Source organism: Melospiza georgiana, chromosome 24 (assembly GCF_028018845.1).
Source record: "Melospiza georgiana isolate bMelGeo1 chromosome 24, bMelGeo1.pri, whole genome shotgun sequence".
Classification (NCBI taxonomy): domain Eukaryota; kingdom Metazoa; phylum Chordata; class Aves; order Passeriformes; family Passerellidae; genus Melospiza; species Melospiza georgiana.
The window spans coordinates 3,814,461-3,839,815 of record NC_080453.1 but is presented as its reverse complement, the minus strand read 5'-3'; the positions used below and the strand labels follow the sequence as shown (position 1 = coordinate 3,839,815).

General features: G+C 50.6%; 1 protein-coding gene and 1 non-coding gene across 8 annotated transcripts in view; both read left to right on the top strand.

The window, feature by feature from the left end:
- PUM1 (pumilio RNA binding family member 1) overlaps positions 1–25,355 on the top strand; it is a 107,688-nt gene that overhangs the window by 44,299 nt on the left and 38,034 nt on the right. For 4 of the 7 annotated variants that reach the window (XM_058040476.1, XM_058040471.1, XM_058040472.1 and 1 more), the window contains exons 7-11: positions 761–1,031; positions 9,940–10,033; positions 11,149–11,265; positions 20,163–20,314; positions 23,972–24,110. In XM_058040476.1, coding sequence (XP_057896459.1) covers positions 761–1,031; positions 9,940–10,033; positions 11,149–11,265; positions 20,163–20,314; positions 23,972–24,110 — 773 coding nt within the window. The remainder of the gene's footprint in view (positions 1–760; positions 1,032–9,939; positions 10,034–11,148; positions 11,266–20,162; positions 20,315–23,971; positions 24,111–25,355) is intronic. The other 3 variants (XM_058040475.1, XM_058040474.1, XM_058040473.1) reach the window with 2 other exon arrangements.
- Positions 18,129–18,212, top strand: LOC131093315 (small nucleolar RNA SNORD103/SNORD85). Its single transcript, XR_009115565.1, has one exon. It is a non-coding gene; the product is annotated as a small nucleolar RNA SNORD103/SNORD85 (small nucleolar RNA).

Here is a 25,355-nt window from a genome sequence, read left to right as displayed (position 1 = left end):
TTTCTGTGCAGGATCATTCCCCCAGGAGGGGCTGCAGCTCTCCTGCTCTGTTTCCCTGACCAGTTTTCACCCCAAAGAGAAGCTGCAGCTCTCCTGCCCTATCCCTGACCAGTTTTTCCCCCCAGGAAGGGCTGCAGCTCTCCTGCCCTATCCCTGACCTGTTTTCCCCCCTAAGAGGGGCTGCAGCTCTCCTGCCCTGTCCCTGACCTGTTTTCCCCCCTAAGAGGGGCTGCAGCTCTCCTGCCCTATCCCTGGCCAGTTTTTCCCCCCAGGAAGGGCTGCAGCTCTCCTGCCTTGTTTCCCTGCACAGGAACATTCCCCAGGAAGGGCTGCAGCTCTCCTGCCCTGTTCCTGACCAGTTTTTCCCCCCAGGAAGGGCTGCAGCTCTCCTGCCCTATCCCTGACCTGTTTTCCCCCCTAAGAGGGGCTGCAGCTCTCCTGCCCTGTTCCTGACCCGTTTTCCCCCAGGAAGGGCTGCAGCTCTCCTGCCCTATCCCTGACCCGTTTTCCCCTCAGGAAGGGCTGCAGCTCTCCTGCCCTGTCCCTGACCAGTTTTTCCCCCAGGAAGGGCTGCAGCTCTCCTGCCCTGTCCCTGACCAGTTTTTCCCCCCAAAGAGGGGCTGCAGCTCTCCTGCCCTGTTGCTGACCAGTTTTTTCCCCCAGGAAGGGCTGCAGCTCTCCTGCCCTATCCCTGACCTGTTTTCCCCCAGGAAGGGCTGCAGCTCTCCTGCCCTGTCCCTGACCCGTTTTCCCCCCACAGCCGCACACCCGGGAACTGCCAGAACTCAGCGAGCGAGGTGGATCTGCTGGGCCCCAACCAGAACGGCTCCGAGGGCCTGGCCCAGCTGGCCAGCACCAACGGGGCCAAGCCTGTGGAGGATTTCTCCAACATGGAATCCCAGAGCGTGCCCCTGGATGCCATGGAGCATGTGGGCATGGAGCCTCTGCAGTTCGACTACTCCGGCACGCAGGTCCCCGTGGACTCGGCCGCCGCCACCGTGGGGCTCTTTGACTACAACTCCCAGCAGCAGGTACAGAGCTGAGTCTTGAGACTGATCCCTGGTCCTGATCCTGAGCCCTGGTCCTGATCCTGAGCCCTGATTCTGATCATTGGTCCCTCAGCCCTCCCTGATCCCGATCCCATAGCCTGTAGCCTTGAGCACCGAGCCTGATCTTTGATCCTGATCCTGATCCTGATCCTGATCCTAAGCTCTGATCCCTGATCCTGATCCCGATCCCCAAATCCTGAGCCCTGATTGTGATCCCTGATCCCTGAGCCCTGATCCTGAGTCCTGATGATCCCTGAGCCCTGATCCTGGGCCGTGATCCCTGAGCCCTGATGATTCCTGAGCCCTGATCCTGAGTTCTGATGATCCATGAGCCCTGATGATCCCTGAGCCCTGATCCTGATCTCTCATCCCTGAGCCCTGATGATCCCTGATCCTGATCTCTCATCCCTGAGCCCTGATCCCTCATCCAGCCCTGTGGCTCCAAAGGGGTTGGTGTGGGGTGGGATGAACTCAGGATCCTGTCGTGGGAGAAGGGATGGAGGAAGGGTAGAGATGTTGTCATTGTCTTTGTGCTGTTTGTGTCCTCCCTGGGAGCTGAGCAGATCAGCCTCCCATGGCAGCTGGAATAACCAGAATTACCCCAGCAGTTCCCACAGTTGTGCCCTCTCTGGTGATCCTGGCTGTCTCAAGGCATTGAAAAAAAGCTTTAAAGTAGCAAAAAGTGCTAAAAAACCCCCAAACACCCACCCAGGAGCCCAGGCAGGGACTGAGAGCCAACACCTGTTCAGCCCAGCTGTGAGCCCTGCACTGGGCTTTGCTGAGCCCCACACTGGGTTTTGTTAAGCTCCACATTGGGCCCTCCTGGTGACCACACTGGGCTTGCCTGAGCCCAGCTTTGAGCCCAGCTGAGCCCCACACTGAGTTTTGTTAAACCCCAAATTGGGCCCTCCTGGTCTCTACATTGGGACCTGCTGAGCCTCATGTTGGGCTTGGCTGAGCCCAGGTGTGAGCCCTGCTGAGCCCTACCTTAGGCCCTGCTGAGTCCCAGCTTGGGCCCTGCTGAGCCCCACACTGTGCTTTGCTGAGCCCCACACTGAGCTTTACTGGGCCCCACACTCAGCTTTACTGAGCCCCACACTCAGCTTTACTGGGCCCCACACTCAGCTTTGCTGAGCCCCACACTGAGCTTTGCTGAGCCCCACACTCAGCTTTGCTGAGCCCCACACTGAGCTTTGCTGAGCCCCACCTTGTGCTTTACTGAGCCCCACACTGAGCTTTACTGAGCCCCACACTGAGCTTTACTGAGCCCCACACTGAGCTTTGCTGAGCCCCACCTTGTGCTTTACTGAGCCCCACACTGAGCTTTACTGAGCCCCACACTGAGCTTTACTGAGCCCCACACTGAGCTTTGCTGAGCCCCACACTGAGCTTTACTGAGCCCCACACTGAGCTTTGCTGAGCCCCACACTGAGCTTTACTGAGCCCCACACTGAGCTTTGCTGAGCCCCACCTTGTGCTTTACTGAGCCCCACACTGAGCTTTACTGAGCCCCACACTGAGCTTTACTGAGCCCCACACTGAGCTTTGCTGAGCCCCACACTGAGCTTTACTGAGCCCCACACTGAGCTTTGCTGAGCCCCACACTGAGCTTTACTGAGCCCCACACTCAGCTTTGCTGAGCCCCACACTCAGCTTTACTGGGCCCCACACTGAGCTTTACTGAGCCCCACCTTGTGCTTTACTGAGCCCCACACTGAGCTTTACTGAACCCCATACTGAGCTTTGCTGAGCCCCACACTGAGCTTTACTTAACCCCACACTCAGCTTTGCTGAGCCCCACACTGAGCTTTACTGAGCCCCACACTCAGCTTTGCTCAGCCAGAGGCAATTACAAGTTCAAACTTTCTTCTCCCTGAGCCTGGTTGAAGCCCTAAGGGCAGAGTCCACTACTACAAAGCTTTATCTGAGCCTGGCTTGGGTTTGTTTGACCTTTCTCCCACACAAGCCCAGACTCCCTTGGCTCCTGCTGAATGCTGGGCCTGGCTCCAGCAATCGACTCCTGCTCTGCTCCTGTTCCTGCTCGTTTGGGTAATGATTGGAAACAAACTTTATTGCTCTCCCTTTGCAAGTCTGATATCCCTCAGAGTGGAAGGGAATCCTTTGTTGGAGCTGATTGCAGGGATATATAACTCTCCCTGGCTTCCCTGCAATATCTGATTTTTTTAGCAGAAGAGCCTCTGGCACTGTGGAGTGAGGGAAAGCATTGCCAAGTTTGTGCTGAGTTATCACAGCCTTAAAAGCAGTGTAAATATCTGGGTTGGAGCTCAACTGGCTGCTCTGTTCTACAGAATCTTTGGGAGGTTAATGATGGAAAATTTAATGATTAAACTAAATAGCTGCTATAGAGTTCAAAACGGAGAAAAAAGCAGATAGTTCCAAGCCTTTGTCTTGTTCTGGTGCACGGCCTGGGATGCTCCAGAATTATGTCTAAACCAGGAAAGTTGGGTGTTTTTTAAAACATGAGGGCTCCACAAGTGAGCTGCTTCTGGAGAAGCATTAGAGATGGGACTGGAAAAGCACAAGTGGGAAGCCTGGAGTTTGCATTTTGTCAGGGTTTTCTATTTAAGTGAAGGCTCATTTACAAGTTTGAGGAATTTTTATTTGTTTCCTTCAGCCTTAAAAAATTAGGATTTCAAATTTGGCACGTCTGGCACCTCACTGGTGGAAATAAACCCTCCCAAAGGGAGGCAGAGCAGGACAGGGTCCCTGTTTCAGGGGAGATGCAGTGAGGATTTCAGGGTGGGTTTGCATTTTTTATTTCATACCAAGGGTATGGGCACTGTCCATGTGGAGCTGATGTCATCTCTGTGTCACCAACTGGGAATTACAGAATCACTGAGCCTGGAAAACCCTCCCAGAGCATCAAATCCCAGCTGTGCCCCTTCCCCACCCTGTCCCCAGCCCAGAGCACTCAGTGCCACCTCCAGGAATTGCTGGGGCACCTCCAGGGATGGGCACTGCAAAGCTCCCTGGGCAGCCACTGCCAAGGCCTGAGCCCCCTTTCCATGCAGAAATTTCCCCCCAATATGCAAAAATGGGATTTTAAGGGCGTTCAGGGCTCCTTTTCTGTTGTTGGTGTGAGGGGTTTGGAGCTGTGGGGAACAGGAAATGTTCCCTGCCAGAAGGGGCTGGGGCAGGGACACCTCTGCTGCTGGGCTTGCAGTGGATGGATATTCCCTTGTGGGAAAAGCCTTTGGGATTCTGGTGTTCAGGATGCAGAGATGAGGTGGGAAAAGAGCTCCAAGGACATCGAGTCCCAGCTGATCCCACCTTGTCCCCAGCCCAGAGCTCTGAGTGCCACCTCCAGGAATTGCTGGGGCACCTGCAGGGATGGGCACTGCAGAGCTCCCTGGGCAGCCCCTGGCAAGGCCTGAGCCCCCTTTGCATGGGGAAATTCCTGCTGTGCCCACCCTGAGCTGCCCTGGCCCAGCCTGAGGCCGTTCCCTCTGCTCCTGTCCCTGTTCCCTGGGGCACAGCCCGACCCCCCCGGCTGTGCCCTCCTGGCAGGAGCTGTGCAGAGCCACAAGGGCCCCCTGAGCCTCCTTTGCTCCAGGCTGAGCCCCTGCCCAGCTCCCTCAGCCTCTCCTGGGGCTCCAGACCCTTCTGAGCTTGCTGTCAAGCGCAAATCCCCTCAGATCTCTCCCTGATTTTGGGGGAGCAGTGAGGACACAGCTGCTGCCCCTCAGTCCCACCCAGGCCCTGCTGGGCTGTCAGACAAATCTGTTATTTTCAGTTTTCAGCCTTGCTGCAGCTTCCACCTGCAGTGAAAGCAAGCAGGAGCCTTCAGTCAGCCCGAGGTGCTGTAGTGAAGGTCAGGAATCACTCCCAGCCAGATGTGCCCTCCCAGGGCAGGTTTGTGTAAATCCAGGGGTCTTGTACCCATTCCCTTAATTCCCAGGGGTCCTTGCTGACCACTGCCACTCTCAGCCTGCATGAAAGGAATCTGACTTCTGCCATTCTCCTGGCAGCAGGAAATCTGTCCTGAACAAGGCATCTCATCCCTGAAAGTGCCTTTTGGGGCTGTGGGGAAGTGTCCCATCCTTGGAAGGGCTTACAGGTGAGCACAGCTGCAGGCAGTGTGAGGAAGAGGAAGGTTTTACCCACATCTGGTCTGATTAGGGATGTCAGGTGTTGATATTGCTGAGGGAAATCTGATCTTCCAGAATTCCCCTAACTCTGGGGTTCTGCTGCCTTGGAATTCCCTCAGGGAGCTCCTCCATGTGCTGGAAATCATCCTTCATTTGTCTAACATGGAGCAGCCTCACTGAAATGTTGGATGATCTCCCTGAATTCCTCCAGATCCGTGTCAGGCCTTTGTAGCTTTTCACTCCCAATGCATTTCCCAGCAGCCTGAAACACCCCAGGTGCTCTTTCCTGATTCCTTTGTCAATTCAGGTTAATATTGCAGTGCAGAGGTTCCTGTCCTTTATCTGCTCCCCAGTGCCACCTTTGAGCACTGATCTCTGGGGTTGGAGTGTGGGGCTGTGCCCTCAGCAAATGGACACAGCCCAGCAAGGCTTCAGCAGCTCTCCCTGAATAAATGGAACTGATGATTCCAGAGCTCCCCTGGTTTATCTGCCTCAGGAGAGGCTGCACTTGGGATGGTTTTTCTTGGCTCTGCTTCCTTGGACAGGCTGCAGGGTGAAATCTGCAGCTGGGATTGTTCTGAGGGAGCTGAGCAAGGCTGTGAATTCAAGGGGAGAGGGAGAGGTCACAGAATCCTGGAATGGTTTGGGTGGGAAGGAACTCAAAACTCATCCAATTCCAACCCCTGCCATGGCAGGAACACCTCCCACTGTCCCAATGTCCAGCCTGGCCTTGGGCACTGCCAGGGCTCCAGGGGCAGCCACAGCTGCTCTGGCAATTCCCTCCCCACCCTGCCAGGGAGCAATTCCTTCCTAAGATCCCATCTAAATCCCTCCTCTCTTAGTTTAAGGCCATTCCCCCTTGTCCTGTACTGTAAAATGTTCCTCTCTAGCTTTCTTGCAGACCTTTTATGTCTGGAAGTCAGATTTTGCAGGGACTGGATGAGCCCCCAGAGCAGGCAGACAACAAAAAGAGCCAAGAGCAGCAGGTGAAATATTGATGGTGAAGTACTGAGGCTCTGAGGATTCCTTTCTCCCAGTTTTGCTGATACCCAGGGGGTTCATTGAGTTGTATTTGGGAGGTGTGCAAGTCCTCACATGTGTAAAGTGAGCAGAAGTGTTTTTAGGAAGGAAAAATGCTTTTTGTGCCCTCAAGACAAGGAAATAATAATGCAGCCATTTCCTCTCTGCTTCATGTTGATGGAATCCACATCAGCAGGATGGAAAAGCATGTGAGAACTCAAAGGTTTGGTGAAATTTTGCAGCTGAAGAAAGCTAAAAAGCTGAAATTGCTGAGCTGATACAGCACACCCCAACCCTGAGGATGCTGCAGAGGAATCCACACTTCAGGAGGAAGCAGTTTAGGGTTATAGGATTTTTATAGGATTTTTTTTTTCATATTTGCTGAGAGTATAGGATGTTGCTGGTCACTCCCACAGAGCCACTGTCCCTCATTCCATGTTCTGCTCCCGTTGTCCATCACCTCCTTGGTGTTTTGCACTCAGGGATGTTCACAGAATTCCCAGAATCTCTGGGTTGGAAGAGACCTTCAAGCTCATCGAGTCCAACCCAGCCCCAACACCCCAACTCAACCCTGGCACCCAGTGCCACATCCAGGCTTTGTTAAACACCCCCAGGGATGGTGACTCCACCACCTCTCTGGGCTGAAGCTCAGGGTTCCAAAGTCTCTCCTCTCTCCTCACAGGTCCTCAAGATCAGATTAAAATGTGTGGGTGCACAGGGGTGTCAGCACAAAACCTGTGGGTGCATCACAAATCACAGAATTCCAGGATGGTTTGGGTTGGAAGGGCCCCCTCACTTCCTGCGAGGCTACCTGGGCATGGCCCCAGCCACTGGCCTGGAAAAAACCTGGAAATTTCCCTTTCCATCTGTTATTGGAGCTGTTTGAACTGAAACTTCCCCTTCACAGAATTCCCAGAATCTCTGGGTTGGAAGAGACCTTCAAGCTCATCGAGTCCAACCCAGCCCCAAGCCCTCAACTCAGCCCTGGCACCCAGTGCCACATCCAGGCTTTGTTAAACACCCCAGGGATGGTGACTCCACCACCTCCCCGGGCAGAACATTCCAGAACTTTATCACCTTTCTGTAAAAATCCTTTTCCTGATATCCAACCTGTATTTCCCTTGGTGTAGCTCGAGGCTGTGTGCTCTGGTTCTGTCAGTGCCTGCAGACAGAGCCCAGCCCCAGCTGAGCACAGGCACCTTTCAGGAGCTGTGAGAGTGATGGGGGCAGCCCTGAGCCTCCTTTTCTCCAGGCTGAGCACCCCCAGCTCCCTCAGGGCTTCCTCACAGGGTTTGTGTTCCAAGATGTCACTGGAGCTTTGCCCAATCTCCTGGTGACCAGAGCAGAGCTGCCACCCAGCTTTGTGTGACCACAAAAAACACCTTAAAACAACAAAAAGGGCAGGAAAAGCAGGTGTGCTGTGCACCCTGCCTGCTCAGGGTGTTTTATGGCCCAGGAGGCAATAAAGGAACTGTAGATCAGATATTTTCCTCCACAAGGGAAGTTCTGATAGCCCCGAGGGATGAGCAAACAAAGCAGTTGTGAGGGGCAGGGTTTGGCACACAGTAGGTAAATTCTGACTGCCCTAACTGCTGCATTTCCACCTCATAAACCCAGTGCTCATCCCTCAGATGTGTTTTCTCCACCTGAACTTGTAAAAAGACAAAAATAAATGTGGATTTTCTCACACAGCTTTGCTCATCCTGCTCTCAGGAGAAGCAATGCCAATTTTTGCCTCTAAATAAAATAAGTAATAGAGTTTTCTTGATGTTTCTGGGCTTCTTCTTGATGGTTGTGGGTTTCTGCCAAAATTTTGGGCAGAATTATTGCTGTGTCTGCCAGCAGTTCACTTGTCTGAAAGGAGGGCAGGATAATAGGTGTGAAAATCGGAGGCATTTGGGCATCCAAGTCTGTTCTGAGGGAGGGGAGGGAGAAAATATTTCTCACAGTGCTTTGTGAAGTCATTCCCACCTAGAAATGATCCCTGGAAGTGAGGGGGGGTGGACATGCTGGATAATTTCAGAGGAGATATTCAGCTGATTTGTCCTAAATGTTTTAATTAGACCTGAACATGGTGAATTCAGGGATTTCCTTTAGAGAGAGGCAAAAGAAGCTGGGAAGGAAACTTTTAGTAAGACCCTGAAGAAAGGAAAAATAAACCCCAAACCCTCAGCAAAAATACTTCAAGGGAATCCTATTATTTTTATTTAGTGAGGAATAAATTCTCAATAACCTTGAGCAGTGATCAGGTAAGGGAAGTGTTTGGTCTGGGATTTGTGATCCCGGGGCTGTGTCCCCTCTCTGGCTCTGAGGGCATTTTGGGTTTCCCAAATTTGGCTCTGCATCCCTTGGCCATCCCATTTCCATCCCATTTCCCATTTCAGCCAAAATGGGAGGGCACACTGGTGGCAGTGCTCCTGGGGACCCCCAGGCTGCAGCTGGGGCTGAGCAGGGCTGGGATAAATCCTTTGGGATTGAGGGGACAGCAGAGGGAAAAGCTGGGCTGGGGCTGGCTGTGCTGCAGCAGTGTGGGGTTTTGTCAGGTGGAGTATTTTCAGGTGGGGTTTTTTCAGCTGGGTTACCACAGGCATTGATTCCAGAGGAGTTCAGGTCCTTGGAGATGTGGAGTGGAGAATCTGTGGGGTTAAAGGAAATGTGGTGGGAAGGGATTGCTGGAAAAGGAAGGAGTTGCTGCTTTTTGTGTGTGAGTTCAGCACTGTTGGTGTGCTTGTGCCTGATTTAAGGGGTGCTTGTGCCTGATTTAAGGACACTGTTTGTGCTCCTTGCCTGATTAAGGGCTGTTTGTGCCCGGTTTCAAGGGCTGTTTGTGCCCACTTTCAGGGCAGTTTGTGCCCAGTTTCAGGTCTGTTTGTACCCAATTTCAGGGCTGTTTGTGCCCACTTTAAGGGCTCTTTGTACCCTGTTTCAAGGCTGTTTGTACCCACTTTCAGGTCTGTTTGTACCCAATTTCAGGGCAGTTTGTGCCCAGTTTCAGGTCTGTACCCAATTTCAGGGCTGTTTGTGCTCACTTTCAGGGCAGTTTGTGACCAGTTTCAGGGCTGTTTGTACCCAATTTCAGGGCTGTTTGTGCCCACTTTAAGGGCTGTTTGTACCCAGTTTCAGGGCTGTTTGTGCCCACTTTAAGGGCAGTTTGTGCCCAGTTTCAGGGCAGTTTGTGCCCGATTTCAGGGCTGTTTGTACCACTTTAAGGGCTGTTTGTGCCCACTTTCAGGGCAGTTTGTGCCCGATTTCAGGGCTGTTTGTGCCCACTTTAAGGGCTGTTTGTACCCAGTTTCAGGTCTCTTTGTACCCAATTTCAGGTCTGTTTGTACCCAATTTCAGGGCTGTTTGTGCCCAGTTTCAAGGCTGTTTGTACCCACTTTCAGGTCTGTTTGTACCCACTTTAAGGGCTGTTTGTACCCAGTTTCAAGGCTGTTTGTACCCACTTTCAGGTCTGTTTGTACCCAATTTCAGGTCTGTTTGTACCCAATTTCAGGGCTGTTTGTGCCCACTTTCAGGGCAGTTTGTGCCCAGTTTCAGGTCTGTTTGTACCCACTTTCAGGGCAGTTTGTGCCCAGTTTCAGGTCTGTTTGTACCCAATTTCAGGGCTGTTTGTGCTCACTTTCAGGGCAGTTTGTGCCCTGTTTAAGGGCTGTTTGTGCCTGGTTTCAGGGCAGTTTGTGCCCTGTTTAAGGGCTGTTTGTGCCTGGTTTCAGGGCAGTTTGTGCCCACATTAAGGGCTGTTTGTGCTCTCCCCACAGCTGTTCCAGAGGCCCAATGCACTGGCAGTGCAGCAGCTGACAGCAGCCCAGCAGCAGCAGTACGCCCTGGCTGCTGCCCACCAGCCACACATAGGTGAGTCTGCCTCTCCCCAGCCCTTCTGATCCATGGGGAAACTCCAGGGAAAAGGAGTGGGAGGGTTCAAAGTGTATTTTACAGCTGATAATCAATGCATGAACAGAAGTGCATTTTTACAGATTTGCTTGTGGGTGTCTCTTGCACACTTAGAAGCCTTTTAAAGGATTTCCCTGTGTGGCAGAACTGACACTCTCACTCTCCTGAGGGTGCTGTCAGTCAGGAGAGGCTTTGGAAGCTTCTGAGTGAAACATAAATCAGGGTGACAGCACAGAGAAGTGAGGGGAAATGCACTATTTAATATCAGCTAAATGTGCTGCCAGGGGTCTTAGGAGTTAAAAATGTAATTAATAAAAATTATTCATAAAGTATACACATACATACACACACACACACACACACACATATATATATATATATATATATATATATATATATATATATATATATATATATATATATATGTGTGTACTCGATCATGTGTAGAAACCCAGGAAAACAATGCATTAATTTTTTTAGCACAAAAAGCAATTTGTGGTAGTTTTTCCTGCCCAAAACCCCAATATAAATGTGTTGGGGCTCTGTGCTGTGCCCTTGTGTGCTCAGTGCAGTTCAGGGATTGAAATTATTCAGCTTTTTAACTTCCTCCCCTTCACCTTCGCCTCCCCTGCACACCCCTCTCCCGCCCACCTGGGCTTTCTCTAATGATTAAACTGTTTTTCCTCTCTGAGCCTTTTCCAGACTGACCAGCTGGAATGCTGGGATGCTGTGGGAGCTCAGGATGGGGTGGTTTGGGTCCTGATTTACTCACTGTAGGAAATACAGAGTAGTACCAAGCTCCAGTCTCCTGAACAGGGTCTGTCTGCCCTGCAGAAGCACCTGAGCTGTTGGATAGAAAGGATTTTACTTCTTAAGGAGCATTGAATCCTTAGAATTGGGGTTTTTAATCCCAGATCTCTCCTCTGCCCATCAACACTCACAGGTTGTCACTCCCTATAGAAAACCACCCGCAAAAAGCTTCAAACCACGGAACCAGCCTGAATTTGGTGTTGTCCAGGCAGCACAGGGGGGTTGTGCTGGGGCTGCAGTCCTGCTGAGTTTGTTTTCACTGACAGGAATGTTTTCAGCAGGTCTAGCTCCTGCTGCCTTCGTTCCCAACCCCTACATCATCAGCGCGGCGCCTCCGGGGACGGATCCGTACGCGGCCGGGCTGGCGGCGGCTGCCACGTTAGGTGAGAGCTCCCAGCTCCCTCTGCATCCCCAACCCTCCCTGCTCTGCCTCTGCAGGGCAGACAGCAGCATCTTGGGCTGGGAGAACTGCTATGGTGGTGTGGCTGTGAGTAAAACCAGAATTTGTCCTTAAAACCAGAGATGAAATGGGATAATTTTTGTTTAAGGCTTGCAGAGTAAATGGGAAGGGAACAGACACAGATATTGCTCCTGTTTTGGGGTGTTTGTGTGACAGAGAAAACCTCTGAAACTAACCCAGCAGGGAAAACCTCTGAAAACAGATTTCTTAAAGGCTGGAAAGATGCAGGATGTGTTTCCTGGCAGGAAAGTTGTGTCTCCTGTTCAGCTTGTGGTGCACCATGCAAACGAGCTCTTCCCTGAAATTCTGCTGGGAATTTCCAGTTCCCAGGAGGTGAACACATCCAGATCTGCTGGGGCTCCCAGAGCAAATGGGAAAGGAGCAGACACAAATATTGCTCTGTTTTTGGGGTGTTTTGATGGCTGACAGTAGCAGGGAAAACCTCTGAAAACAAATTTCTGAAAGACTGGAAAGATGCAGGATGTGTTCAGCTTGTGGTGCATCCTGCAAAGGAGCTCTTCCCTGGAGTTCTGCTGGGAATTTCCACTTTCTAGGAGGTGAACACATCCAGATCTGCTGGGGCTCCCAAAGCAAATGGGAATGGAACAGACACAAATATTGCTCCTGTTTTGGGGTGTCTTAGTCACTGACAGTAGCAGGGAAAACCTCTGAAAACAAATTTCTGAAAGGCTGGAAAGATGCAGGATGTGTTTCCTGCCAGGAAATTGTGTCTCTTTTCTGTTCAGCTTCTGATGCACCATGCAAACGAGCTTTTCCCTGAAATTCTGTTGGGAATTTCCACTTTCTAGGAGGTGAACACATCCAGATTTGCTGGGGCTTCCAGTGCAAATGGGAAAGGAACAGACACAAATATTGCTCCGTTTTTGGGGTGTATTGGTGACTGACAGTAGCATGGAAAACCTGAAAACAAACTTTGAAAGGCTGGAAAGATGCAGGATGTGTTCAGCTTGTGCTGCATCCTGCAAAGGAGCTCTTCCCTGAAATTCTGCTGGGAATTTCCACTTTCTACGAGGTGAACACATCCAGATCTGCTGGGGCTCCCAGAGCAAATGGGAAAGGAGCAGACACAAATATTGCTCTGTTTTGGGGTGTTTTGATGGCTAGCAGAGCAAGTAAAACAAATTTCTGAAAACAAATTTCTGAAAGGCTGGAAAGATGCAGGATGTGTTCAGCTTGTGGTGCATCCTGCAAAGGAGCTCTTCCCTAAAATTCTGCTTGGAATTTCCACTTTCTAGGAGGTGACCACATCCAGATCTGCTGGGGCTCCCAAAGCAAATGGGAATGGAACAGACACAAATATTGCTCCTGTTTTAGGGTGTTTCAGCGACTGACAGTAGCAGGGAAAACCTCTGAAAACAAATTTCTGAAAGGCTGGAAAGATGCAGGATGTGTTTCCTGCCAGGAAAGTTCTGTCTCTTTTCTGTTCAGCTTCTGATGCACCATGCAAACGAGCTCTTCCCTGAAATTCTGCTGGGAATTTCCACTTTCTAGGAGGTGAACACATCCAGATCTGCTGGGGCTTCCAGAGCAAATGGGAAAGGAGCAGACACAAATATTGCTCTGTTTTTGGGGTGTTTTGATGGCTAGCAGAGCAAGTAAAACAAATTTCTGAAAACAAATTTCTGAAAGGCTGGAAAGATGCAGGATGTGTTCAGCTTGTGGTGCATCCTGCAAAGGAGCTCTTCCCTGGAGTTCTGCTGGGAATTTCCACTTTCTAGGAGGTGAACACATCCAGATCTGCTGGGGCTCCCAAAGCAAATGGGAATGGAACAGACACAAATATTGCTCCATTTTTGGGGTGTTTTAGTCACTGACAGTAGCAGGGAAAACCTCTGAAAACAAATTTCTGAAAGGCTGGAAAGATGCAGGATGTGTTTCCTGCCAGGAAATTCTGTCTCTTTTCTGTTCAGCTTCTGATGCACCATGCAAACGAGCTCTTTCCTGAAATTCTGCTGGGAATTTCCACTTTCTAGGAGGTGAACACATCCAGATCTGCTGGGGCTTCCAGAGCAAATGGGAAAGGAGCAGACACAAATATTGCTCCGTTTTTGGGGTGTATTGGTGACTGACAGTAGCATGGAAAACCTGAAAACAAACTTTGAAAGGCTGGAAAGATGCAGGATGTGTTCAGCTTGTGGTGCATCCTGCAAAGGAGCTCTTCCTTGAAATTCTGCTGGGAATTTCCACTTGCCAGCAGGTGAACACATCCAGATCTGCTGGGGCTCACACTGGGACTGTGCCCTTTCCCAGATGGCAGCAAAGATGGAGCCTCTGCTCTTTCTGCAGGATCCTCCTCCAGCCATTCATGTGTCAGTTCCCAAATCCCTCCCAGCTGTCACAGCCAGAGCTGCTGGTTCTGGAGGTGCCAGCTCTGTGTCACAGCGTGTCAGGCACTGTGGGGGACACAGTGAGCATGGAACTGCTGCTGGGGCAGCCAAAAATTCTTGCCCAGGCCCTGGGAACAAAGCAGGAATGTGCTTGTAGGGGAGAGGATTTTCAAAGGGAGAACATGATTTTAGGAAGAACATAATTTTTAGAGGAAGAACATGATTTTAGGAGAGAATTTTTAAAGGAAGAACATGATTTTAGGAGAGGATTTTCAAAGGAGGAACATTTTAGGAGAGGATTTTTAGAGGAAGAACATGATTTTAGGAGAGGATTTTTAGAGGAAGAACATGATTTTAGGAGAGGATTTTTAGAGGAAGAACATGATTTTAGGAGAGGATTTTTAAAGGAAGAATGTGATTTTAGGAGAGGATTTTCAAAGGAGGAACATTTTAGGAGAGGATTTTTAGAGGAATTTTTGAGGGGATTTTTAAAGGAAGAGCATGATTTTAGGAGAGGATTTTTAGAGGAAGAACATGATTTTAGGAAAAGCATGATTTTTAGAGGAAGAACATGATTTTAGGAGAGGATTTTTAAAGGAAGAACATGATTTTAGGAGAGGATTTTCAAAGGAGGAACATGATTTTCGGAGAGGATTTTTAGAGGAAGAACATGATTTTAGGAGAGAATTTTCAAAGGAGGAACATGATTTTAGGAGAAGATTTTTAAAGGAACAACATGCTTCTGGGAGGGGATTTTTAAAGGAAGAATGTGCTTTTAGAGGAGGATTTTTCTAACCATGCCTGCCTTCCCTTGGGCAGGGCAGAGGGAATGTTGTGTGCTGCAATGAGCACTGCTCTGTTTGGGCTGGGGTGTTTGTGGGGGCTCTCACTGCTGCCACTCTCCACTTACACCTTGTAAACTCCCTTCAGTCCTCTGGTTTTGGGTGGCTTGTCCCAGATCAAACCCAGATCTGTGTCTGGTTTTGGGTGGCTTGTCCCAGATCAAACCCAGATCTGTGCTGTGTGTGAATGTGACACTCTGTGCTTTGGGACACAACTTGGTCCAGCTCTTCCCAAACCCCTGCTGAGCTTTTCAGCTTTGAGGCCATCATGGGGTCAGTTCTGAAATGGGAATTCAGCAACTGCTGCCCACTTGGATGGAGGTTTTAGTGCATCATGCAGATGTGTGTGAAGAGTTTGGGTTATAATCTGGGTTTTGGCCTGGGCTGCTGGGAGTTCCATGCTGGATTGTGCAATGCCATGGGGACATTGGGTGGAGGCAGCACCAGCCTTGGCAGAGGGTGACACTGTGTTCTGTGGGACAGAGCCAAGGGCAGGGACACAAGGACATGACCCTGATAACCCTCTGGGGTGGTGAATGGAGCAGGCAGTGAATGGGCTGAGCTGCTGCTGCCCAGTGCAGTCAGGAGGAGCTGCAGGGCTCCGCTCCAGGCAGAGGAGGAGATTTGTGAATGATTCCTGTACAGAGGGGCTCCTGCTTGGCCTTTCTGCATCACCCCAGGGCCTCCAGAGCTCCTTGCTGGGCAGCAGCAGAGTGCAGAGAGCAGCAGGTCAGCAGCTTGATTTCATAGAAACACCACATGGAGCTGGGCCACGTTTCCAGAAAATACCAAGTGTTGGCCACAAGGGTTTTTTCTGTTCTCAGCTCTACTGAAGCTGAGCTGCCTGAGCTTTTGTAGCCTTCAACCAGGAGAAAACCCCATCTATGCTGTGTTTAACTCAGGTTTTAGACATTTGAACTGGAAATAATCCAAGGAATAGCTAAAGCAATAGGTATTAATAACCTCAGGAATACCTGAAGCATCCCAAACTTGGCATCAGGGCCTCTACTTGGAGTAATTCTAAATTTATGACTCTTGAAAGAAACCAAACAATGTGTGATGTGCTGGGTGTATTTATAGTGTTACACCACTGAGAAAAGGAGTTATTTTAACCCTCTCATCACCCTACAAATGACAAGATAAACTCCAAACTGATGTTTATTTCAGAAAAGCATCTTTCCTGTCTAGGTCTGAGCAGGTTTGAGAACAGTTTTCCTGTCATGACTGAGAGCAGCACTGGAGGAACAGGAGGCAATTTAAATGTTTATACAAAGCCAAAAAGCCTCCTTGATGTGCCTGGGAGTGTTAAATTGGAAGAACTTGGAGGAGCTTCTGAGATGGAAGAAATGAGTTTGGAGTTTATTGCTCCCAGTTCCTCTCAGAGCAGAGAGGAGACTTTGGTGTGTGTTTTATGGCAGAGATAATCTGTCAAATAAAGTTCTGCCATTATGGCAGGTTTGTCATGATTGTGAGACTGGCAGCTCCAGGATAATGCTCTTCTCTTCCCAACAATAGCAGCATTTTAAAGAGCAAATTTGAATGCAGAGAGAAGAACTTCCTAAAAAAACCCCCTCATTTTAAACTGTGGGGAAGATACTGCTGCCTTTGAATTGCCTTCCATCATTTGAGAAAGATGTCACTCAAAAAACTGAAAACTTGTCTTTTTTAGGCCAGTTGGGAAATGATTCCCTCTGGGGTGGAGTGTTGCAGGTAGAAAAGTGTTCCTGTTCTTTGTGGGGAGGTGGATGAATGCTGGGATAAAAATGCTGGGATAACCTGGATGCAGGGAAAGCAAAGGCTCCCACAGCAGTTCTGGGGTTTTCAGCCTTGGAGGTAGGAAATTATTCCCTCTGATGTGAGGGATTCAAGATAGAAAAGTGTTCTGTTCTTTGTGGAGAGGTGGATGAATGCTGGGATAGCCTGGATACAGGAAAAGCAGAGGCTCCCACCTGGTTCTGGGGTTTTCAGCATTGGGGTTGGAAATGATTCCCTCTGAGGTGGAGTCAGAGTGTTCTGTTCTCTGTGAGGAGGTGGGTGAATGCTGGGGTGACCTGGTCACAGGAGAAGCAGAGGCTCCCACAGCAGGCTCTGGGGTTTTCAGCCTTGTGGGTAGGAAATGATTCCCTCTGATGTGAGGGATTCAAGATAGAAAAGTGTTCCTGTTCTTTGTGGGGAGGTGGATGAATGTTGGGATAACCTGGGCACAGGGAAAGCAGAGGCTCCCGCCTGGTTCTGGGGTTTTCAGCATTGGGGTTGGAAATGATTCCCTGTGAGGTGGAGTCAAAGTGTTCCTGTTCTTTGTGGAGAGGTGAGTGAATGCTGGGACAGCCTGGATGCAGGGAAAGCAGAGGCTCCCACTGCAGTTCTGGGGTTTTTCAGCCTGGGTGAGAGGATTGGGCCCTTGGTGCTGAGCTGGAGCAGAGGTGGGTGTGGGCACACCCTGCCAGGACTGAGATTTGGGAGCCCCTGCAGCTGGGTCTGTGCTGGGTACTGAGCAGTGCCAGCCTGGGCAGGGCTGGGGCAGCAGCTCTGGGCTCAGCTGCTCACTGCCACCCCTAAAGCAGCACCAATCAGTGGGAATTTGAAGGGATCAGCCCACAAACCCCTGGGAATTCCACGGGATCACCCCACAGATCACTGGGAGTTCCACAGGGATCACCCCACAGATCAGTGGGAATTACATAAGGATCACCCCACAGATCAGTGGGAATTCCAGGGGATCACCCCACAGATCACTGGGAATTACATAAGGATCACCCCACAGATCAGTGGGAATTTAAAGGGATCACTCCACAGATCTGTGGGAATTCCAGGGGATCACCTCACAGATCAGTGGGAATTCCAGGGGATCACCTGACAGATCACTGGGAATTACATAAGGATCACCCCACAGATCAGTGGGAATTTTAAGGGATCACTCCACAGATCTGTGGGAATTTGAAGGGATCACCCCACAGATCAGTGGGAATTCCAGGGGATCACCTGACAGATCAGTGGGAATTACATAAGGATCACCTCACAGATCACTGGGAATTACATAAGGATCACCCCACAGATCAGTGGGAATTTAAAGGGATCACTCCACAGATCAATGGGAATTTGAAGGGATCACCCCACAGATCCCTGGAAATTCTGAAGAAATCACCCCACAAATTAGTGGGAATTTTAAAGGGATCACCCCCCAGATCCCTGGGAATTCCACAGGGATCACCCCACAGATCATTGGCAGTTCTACAGGGATCACCCCACAGAGCCTGGGGTTGCTGCCTGCAGCCTCTCTGAGCTCCTGTCCCTGCTGTCACTGCTGTCCCTGCTGCTCAGCCTGGCTGCCCTGTAAAGAGAGGCTGGGCTGGGCAGGCTGAGATGGAAGCACACCCCCTGAGTGCTCTCACACATCTCAGTGATGCTCTGAGCACATTCCCAGCTGGATTTGCTGCTGTTCCCTGCCAGGATCAGCTCTGTGTGTGACACAGCATAGGCAATATTCAATATTCACCTCCAGAAGTGCTGGAATTTCTCTTTTCCCAGGGATGCCCAGCTGTGATGAGAGCAGAGCAGCATCTCCTGGAGGGGGAGCAGCTCTGGGTGCTGCTGGCTCTGGCAGTGATGCCACACTTGCCCTCACTGAGAACTCTGTTCAATAATGAGCCTCTCTCTGTGCTCGGAGCAGCTGAGCCAGACCCGCAGCCCTTTCAATCCCAGCTGCTGCAAACTTCAAAGCCTCCTCTGCTTTTGTGCACCCACAGCTTTGGCAGCAGCCTCTGCCTAAGAGAAAAGCCCATCTAGGCTCTGCTTGGTTGGTAATTAGAGCTGAGACTAATACATCCCAGAGAGATGCCCAAATTTTGCCCAGATGAAGGGATTGCAGCAGCTTCCAGCAGCCTGAGGGCACATGCAGGTTAATGACTTGCATTAAAAGGGACCAGTTGCAGCTCTTGCCCTGTTGGGTGCAGGAGAACCCTGGGAGTTGGGGTGTGATGTGCATTCAGTGATTATAAACAGGTTAAAATCACTCCCTGCCTCCCTGTCTGTGCCTGCTGAGGCACCACAGGCACCACCTTTGTGGCACTGTTCATTTGCTGCGGGTTTTTTTCCATTTTAGCTGGCACTGCTCATGAATTTCCAGGGTGGAAGGTAAGAAATGAGTGGTTGCTGCTGCAGATCTGAGTAGGAGAAGCAGATCAGCCTCTCTGATTCTGTAAATCCAGCAAGGATGGCCTTTGGGGTGAGATACAAATCCAGGTGTTCAGCATCTGCCTGGAATTAGGCAGCACCTCCCTGCTGGGCACAGAGCTGGGCACCTCACTCCTAAATCTGGGGAAAGCAGAGTAGTTAAAACCAGAATAATGTAATGAGAGTAACTCTTACGTCTTTGAAACATGAATTTAATATTTGGCACAAAGCATGGATGAATGTTCTGAAGTGTGGATGTGGGAGCAGGAGCTCATCCAGCTCCTTGACATCCTGCAGGATTCAGCTGAGCCTGGTACTGTCAAAATCAAGCAGAAAGGAACAAAAACCAAAAGGAAAAGGGACTTGAAGGATTTCCCCCATTGTCACAGCCAGGCTAATACTGAACACTGCTTACACTTCCCTTTTTGTGTCATCCCTCATTTTCCATGGAATCACAGATTTGGGCAGAACCCAAGTGCTGAGATTCTCTCTTTAAAAATAAAAAATCCTCTTTTTACTGCAGACATGACCAAGGTTCTCTAAAGATTTATTTATTCCAATGTCACACCTGACCTGGCTGTGCCTGAGCTATTCCTGCTGTGGGGAGGGAGCCTTGGAATGGGGATGTATTTGGGAATCAAAGGGAACACTTTTGCTTTTCTGCTGACCTTTCCCAAAGATATCAAACAGTCATATTAAAAATATTATTGGATTCCCATTTGTGTTATTGGGTGGGAAGGGCTCCTCTCTCCAGCACTGAGAGCTTCCTCAGCATTATTCTAACTGGGATTATTTAAGGAGAGAGGCTGCCATTCTGCTATCTCCAAATTTCTGTGCTGTCCTGAGACCTGATAAACACAAGGAATCTTCAAAAGTGAGGCTTTTTCTGCTGCTCTCCAGGATCATTATTATTATCATTACTATTTTTATTTTTAAGCCTCTTAAGTTTAAGAGAGGGGATGTGAAGTTTGAGGAGGGAATGTGGGAAGGGACAGGATGGTGTAGCCTCTTTTAGGGGAGATTTGCAAATGCAAAGCAGGGCTGGAAAAAGCATTTTAATACTTGAGGGTTGATGCACTCCAGCTGTGAAGAGGTTTGGTAATTTGTTGAGGAGCTGAAGGTGGATGGCAGTGAGCTGTGAATGTCAGCTGGGATCAGAAGTTATCTCTGTGCTTCAAACAAGGTTCCTCTGTTGGGACTGGAGATTTTTGTTCCTTCTCTGTAAAACCAGGGCACACCAATAAAAACATGGAATCACTGCTGGCAGAGTTTGACCTGGTGCAGTGATGAAATTCCAGGTCTGACTTGAAACTATATAAAATGTGTGCCCCAAATGCCAAATCCCTCTGTGTTTGCAGAGGGTTTCACACAGATGCCATCAAACCAGCCATGATAAGCAGTGTTTTTGGGGTGCCCCTTGCCCCCCCAGGAGCTCACCCTGCCCTGCTGTGTTCCAGGTCCAGCTGTGGTGCCTCACCAGTACTATGGAGTCACTCCCTGGGGAGTTTACCCTGCCAGCCTCTTCCAGCAGCAGGCGGCCGCCGCCGCCGCCGCCACCAACTCGGCCAGCCAGCAGAGCACGCAGCAAACGCAGCAGGGCCAGCAGCAGGTAAGGCTGGCACCTCCTGGCACCTCCTGGGCAGGGACACCTGGGCTCTGCGTGGGGAATGATCCCAGGGATGGGGGATTGCAGCCCCTGGCCCTGCACAGAGCCCCAGCAATCCCAGCCTGGGCATCCCTGGGAGTGCTGTCCAGACTCTGCAGCCTCTGGGCCATCTGTGCCCACGTCCATGCCCATTCCCATTTGCATTCCCATTTTCATTCCCATGCCCATTCCTGTGCCCCTTTCCATTCCCATCCCCATTCTCATGCCCCCATTCCCATACCTATTCCCCTGCCCATTCCATTGTCATGTCCATGCCGATTCCCATGCCCCCATTCGCATTCTGATTCCCATGCCCATTCCTGTGCCCCTTTCCATTCCCATACCCATTCCCATGCCCCTATTCTTGTGCCCATTCCCATTCCTGTGGCCCTTTCCATGCCATTTCCATTCCCATGCCCATTTCCTTTCCCACGCTCATTTCCATTCCCATGCCCACTCCCATGCCCATTTCCATTCCCATTCCTGTGCCCATTCCCATGCCCATTCCCTTGCTCATGCCCATTCCCCTACCCATCACCATTCCCATGCCATTTCCATGCCCATTCCCCTACCCATCACCATTCCCATGCCATTTCCATGCCCATTCCCGTGCCCACTCCCATTCCCATTCCTGTGCCCATTCCCATGCCCTTTCCCTTGTTCATGCCCATTCCCCTACCCATCACCATTCCCATGCCCATTCCCGTGCCATTTCCGTGCCCATTTCCATGCCCACTCCCATTCCCATTCCTGTGCCCATTCCCATGCTCATTTCCATTCCCATTCCTGTGTCCATGCCCATGCCCGTTCCCATGCCCGTTCCCATGCCCATTCCCATGCCCATGCTCACTCTCATGCCCACTCCCATGCCCATTCCCCTGCCCACTCCCATGCCCCTGCCCATTCCCATGCTCATTTCCATGTCCATTCCCACTCCCATGCCCATTCCCATGCCCATTCCCATGCCCATTCCCATTCCCATGCTCATTTCCATGCCCACTCCCATTCCCATTCCTTTGCCCATTCCTGTGCCCCTTTCCATTCCCACTCCCACTCCCATGCCCATTCCCATGCCCATTCCCATGCCCATTCCCATGCCCACTCCCATGCCCATTCCCATTCCCATTCCCATGCCCATTCCCTCTGGGGAGCAGCATCAGGGAGAATTTCTTCCCAGGAAGGCTGCTGGGTCAGTGTAAGGGATTGCCCACTGGAGTGGAGTCCCCGTGCCTGGAGGTGTTTAAGGAGAGCCTGGGTGTCACTTTGTCACTCAGTGCCATGTTCTGGGTGACAGGGTGGTGGCAGCTCACAGGTTGGACTCAGTGATCTCAAAGGTCTTCTCCAGCCCAGCTGATTCTGTGGAGAACCCAACCCCAGCCTCCCCTGACACAGCTGCAGCCATTCAAAACCCTGATGTTTTCCATCACCGATCCTGACCTCAGCTCTGGGGAGTTTTAAATGTGCAGAAAACAAAACCCTTTGGCCTCTCCTAAAGACAAAGGGACAGGAGCCGCCTGTACATCTGTAATTTGATTTATCCATCATGCCCATGGAGAGAGGCACATGAACATGGGTGGTGATGAATTATTATCAGTACTCTGGGGAGGCTGGAAGGGCCTGAGCTGTGCAGCAGCAAACCCCTGGTGCTGTTGGTGTGTGAGGGGAATCACCAGGAGCCAGAGCTGGTTCTGTCCCCTCAGCAGCTCTCCTGTCTCCTCCTTGGTTATGGCAGAATAAAGAGCTACTGGCAGCTGAATTTCTCAGCTCAGAAGCTGAAAACCCTTTGAAAACCAAACCCCAGTGTCAGGAGGTGCTCTAAGGCCTTTACAGATGCAGCAGGCATGAGCTGAGAGGCTATTAAAATAAAATATCTCAGTGCCAGTGGCCTTTATGGGATGTTTCATTACTTTTATGGCTGTGGAGCAGGTGTGAGTGGGGTCAGGAGCGGGGTTTGGAATGCAGACCTTGCTCTGAGGGGATGCAGCAGGGATTGTTTGCATTAAAAGTGCTGAGGCAGAGGCTTTGGGAACCTGGAGCACTGAGTGTGGACACTTGATTTGTCACCCTTGTGACATCTTAATAGTGTGTTAATAAACCCAGCAGCATTCCAGTGCTGCAGTCTGCACCCCCTGGAATTCTTGGCTCCCAGAGATTCCCTGGGCTGGAGGGTTCCTGTCAGTGATGGAGAGAGCCAGGGAGACTGATTCAGTGATCAGAATCTGATTTTATTGTGGGATACAAACACTTGGGTACCGTTTTAGGGATACTGGTAATGTGTACTGCCGTGATCAGGTTAAAATCACACAAACTTACACATATAACATCTCTTACTTGCACAGTTTGTTAGGATTTTCTTTTTCTGGTAAATCCATCTGATTAAATCTTCTTGCAATCCAGGTCTAATTTTCAAAGTTCCATTTGCTTTCACTAAGGCTTCCTGTTATCAAATCTGTTCTGTCAGCCAGGTCCAAAGTCCATCATTTCTCTCATGTTCCCCAACATTCCAGTGGTTTCCTGTGCAGGCTCTGGCAGGCTGGGGGGCACCTCCCAGTCAGTGAGCCTGGGCATCCTCCCCAGCTTCACTGTGCACTGTGCTGTTTCCTGTTAGTAAATCCAGCAGGTGGCACCCAGGATGTCACCTCTGCAGCAGGATGTGCTGAGGACACGGGGCTGGCTCCTTTCATAAGCGGAGCTTGCAGGTTCCTGCTCCAGCTCTGAGTGAGGCTCTGCCAAACTAGGTCTGGCCCAGGTCATTGCAGGGTGGCCACTCTGCCATTGTCCCTTCTGAGGGACACCACCACAGCAGCTTGTCCCTGCAAACCCCACTGTGGGCTCTGTGGTCATGGTTTCCTGTGGTTTAAGTCTTGTGTCACCAGGTCTGTGCCCTCCACAGGGACTGGTGGCTTGGGGACGCCCAGGTCACCTCCTGTCACCCACTCCCACCTCCTGAACTGGGCTGTATAAGGTTTCTGCTCAGAGGGATTTTAGTGGGGCTCTGGTGACAGGGGCCATGTGTTAGCTGGGATGGGCAGGTGGCTGGTGCACACTTCTGGCACAGGATGAGTGTGGGAGGTGGGATCAGGGAGTTGAAAGGTTGGAGAATCTCTCTAAAGATCACTGAGTCCAAGCATTAACCCAGCACTGACCCCTGTTCAGGCACCACTGTGTGTGTTGTTCACACTTCAGGGATGGGGACTCCACCACTGCCCTGGGCACCCAAAGCCTGAGCACCCTTCAGTGAAGGAATTCTCCTGGTGCCCACCCTGAGCTGCCCTGGCCCAGCCTGAGGCCGTTCCCTCTGCTCCTGTCCCTGTTCCCTGGGGCACAGCCCGACCCCCCCGGCTGTGCCCTCCTGGCAGGAGCTGTGCAGAGCCACAAGGGCCCCCTGAGCCTCCTTTGCTCCAGGCTGAGCCCCTGCCCAGCTCCCTCAGCCCTTCCTGGGGCTCCAGACCCTTCCCAGCTCCATTCCCAGCCCCTCCATGTCCTTTTTGAATGTGAAGAAAAGTGAATTAAGAGCAAAGGAGAGAAGTTTTCCCCTCTGGTGCTGCTCCTGCCCCTGCCTGGTGACAGTGGCTGTCTCCTGGCTCCAGAATAACCCAGTGGCTGTTGTGTCCTGTGCAGGTGCTCCGTGGAGGGGCCAGCCAGCGTCCCCTGACTCCCAACCAGAACCAGCAGGGCCAGCAGACGGATCCTCTGGTGGCCGCCGCCGCCGTCAACTCCGCGCTCGCCTTCGGCCAGGGGCTGGCAGCAGGAATGCCAGGTACCAGCACTGCCAGGCCAGAGGAGCCTGGGAAATGCCATCTGCCAGGGCTGCCCATGCCTGGCACCGGCACTGCCTGCTTGTCTTGGTTTGGGGGTTCATTCTGGGGTTGGGTGTGTCCCCAGCTGGCAGCACTGAGGGCTCACAGGTGACAGCGGTGTTATCTCCCTGTGCCTGCATTGGACTCCAAGAATTGATGGCTCCTGTGGAAAATCACCTCCAGATTTTTCTGTGGATCTTTCAGGCTTATGGGATCTGTATTTTAAACCTCAGAGGTTTCTTAGTCCCATTCATTCATCTCAGTTCTACATCCCTGCCAGGTGCTTGACTTAACAGGGGCTTCCTTCCGTGATTGCTCTTCCAAGAGGCTTAAAATCAGGGAAAGAAAAGGGATAAAAGGGAGCAGAGTTTAGTTCTCATTTCTGGCTCTTCACTGGAGGAGCTGCTGTAGGAATTCTGACTCTGATCCCTGAGGTTTTGGGGTAAAGTGCTGCTGAAATTCAGTTATCAGGATATTATTGTGATGGCAAAGGACAATCCTGAGCCCATTATAATAATGTGCAGATATATCCTGCTGGTCAAATGTAAGGAAAAAAGGATTATTTGGGTTTCAGGTCTCCTTGCTGACACTGTTACGTCATTGTTAATTTGTTTTTTTAAACTTTATTCTTCAGAAGAATGTTGCAGTATTAAGTTACAAAGTGAATTGTGCAGATTTCCTTTAATCTCTGTTATTTGGGCTGTATTTGCAAAGCAAATACACACATATATACAATTATAGATATATGTTTGTTCCTGCATTTGCAAAGCAAATATTTCCAGGGAACATTCTCTTAGTGACCTTCCACCTTAGACAGTCCCTCCATTTCATTTTATTGTTTTCATTTAATGTAAATTCCCTAATGAGGTGCCTAAATCACTGTGTTCTGTCAGTCTGCTGCTGTGTGTATCACCAGCATTTATGAGAGTTTATTTACATGCATTAAAGAATATTTTATGGTACCAACCATCCAAAATACAGAAGTGGAAGTTCCCTGTGGGTGCACCCTGGCAGCCCCAGCTCTGAGCAATCCCAGCATATTTGTACATATCGTGGAGCAGAAATGGTGCTTTTGTGTATTAAACCCTTTTTTTGCTGAATTTGCACTGGGGACAGTGTAATAGAAAAGATTCAGGGTGCAAAAAGTCTTTTCTATGTGAAATTGTTAATGCAACATTGTGTACATTTTGGGGAAAGCAGGGCTG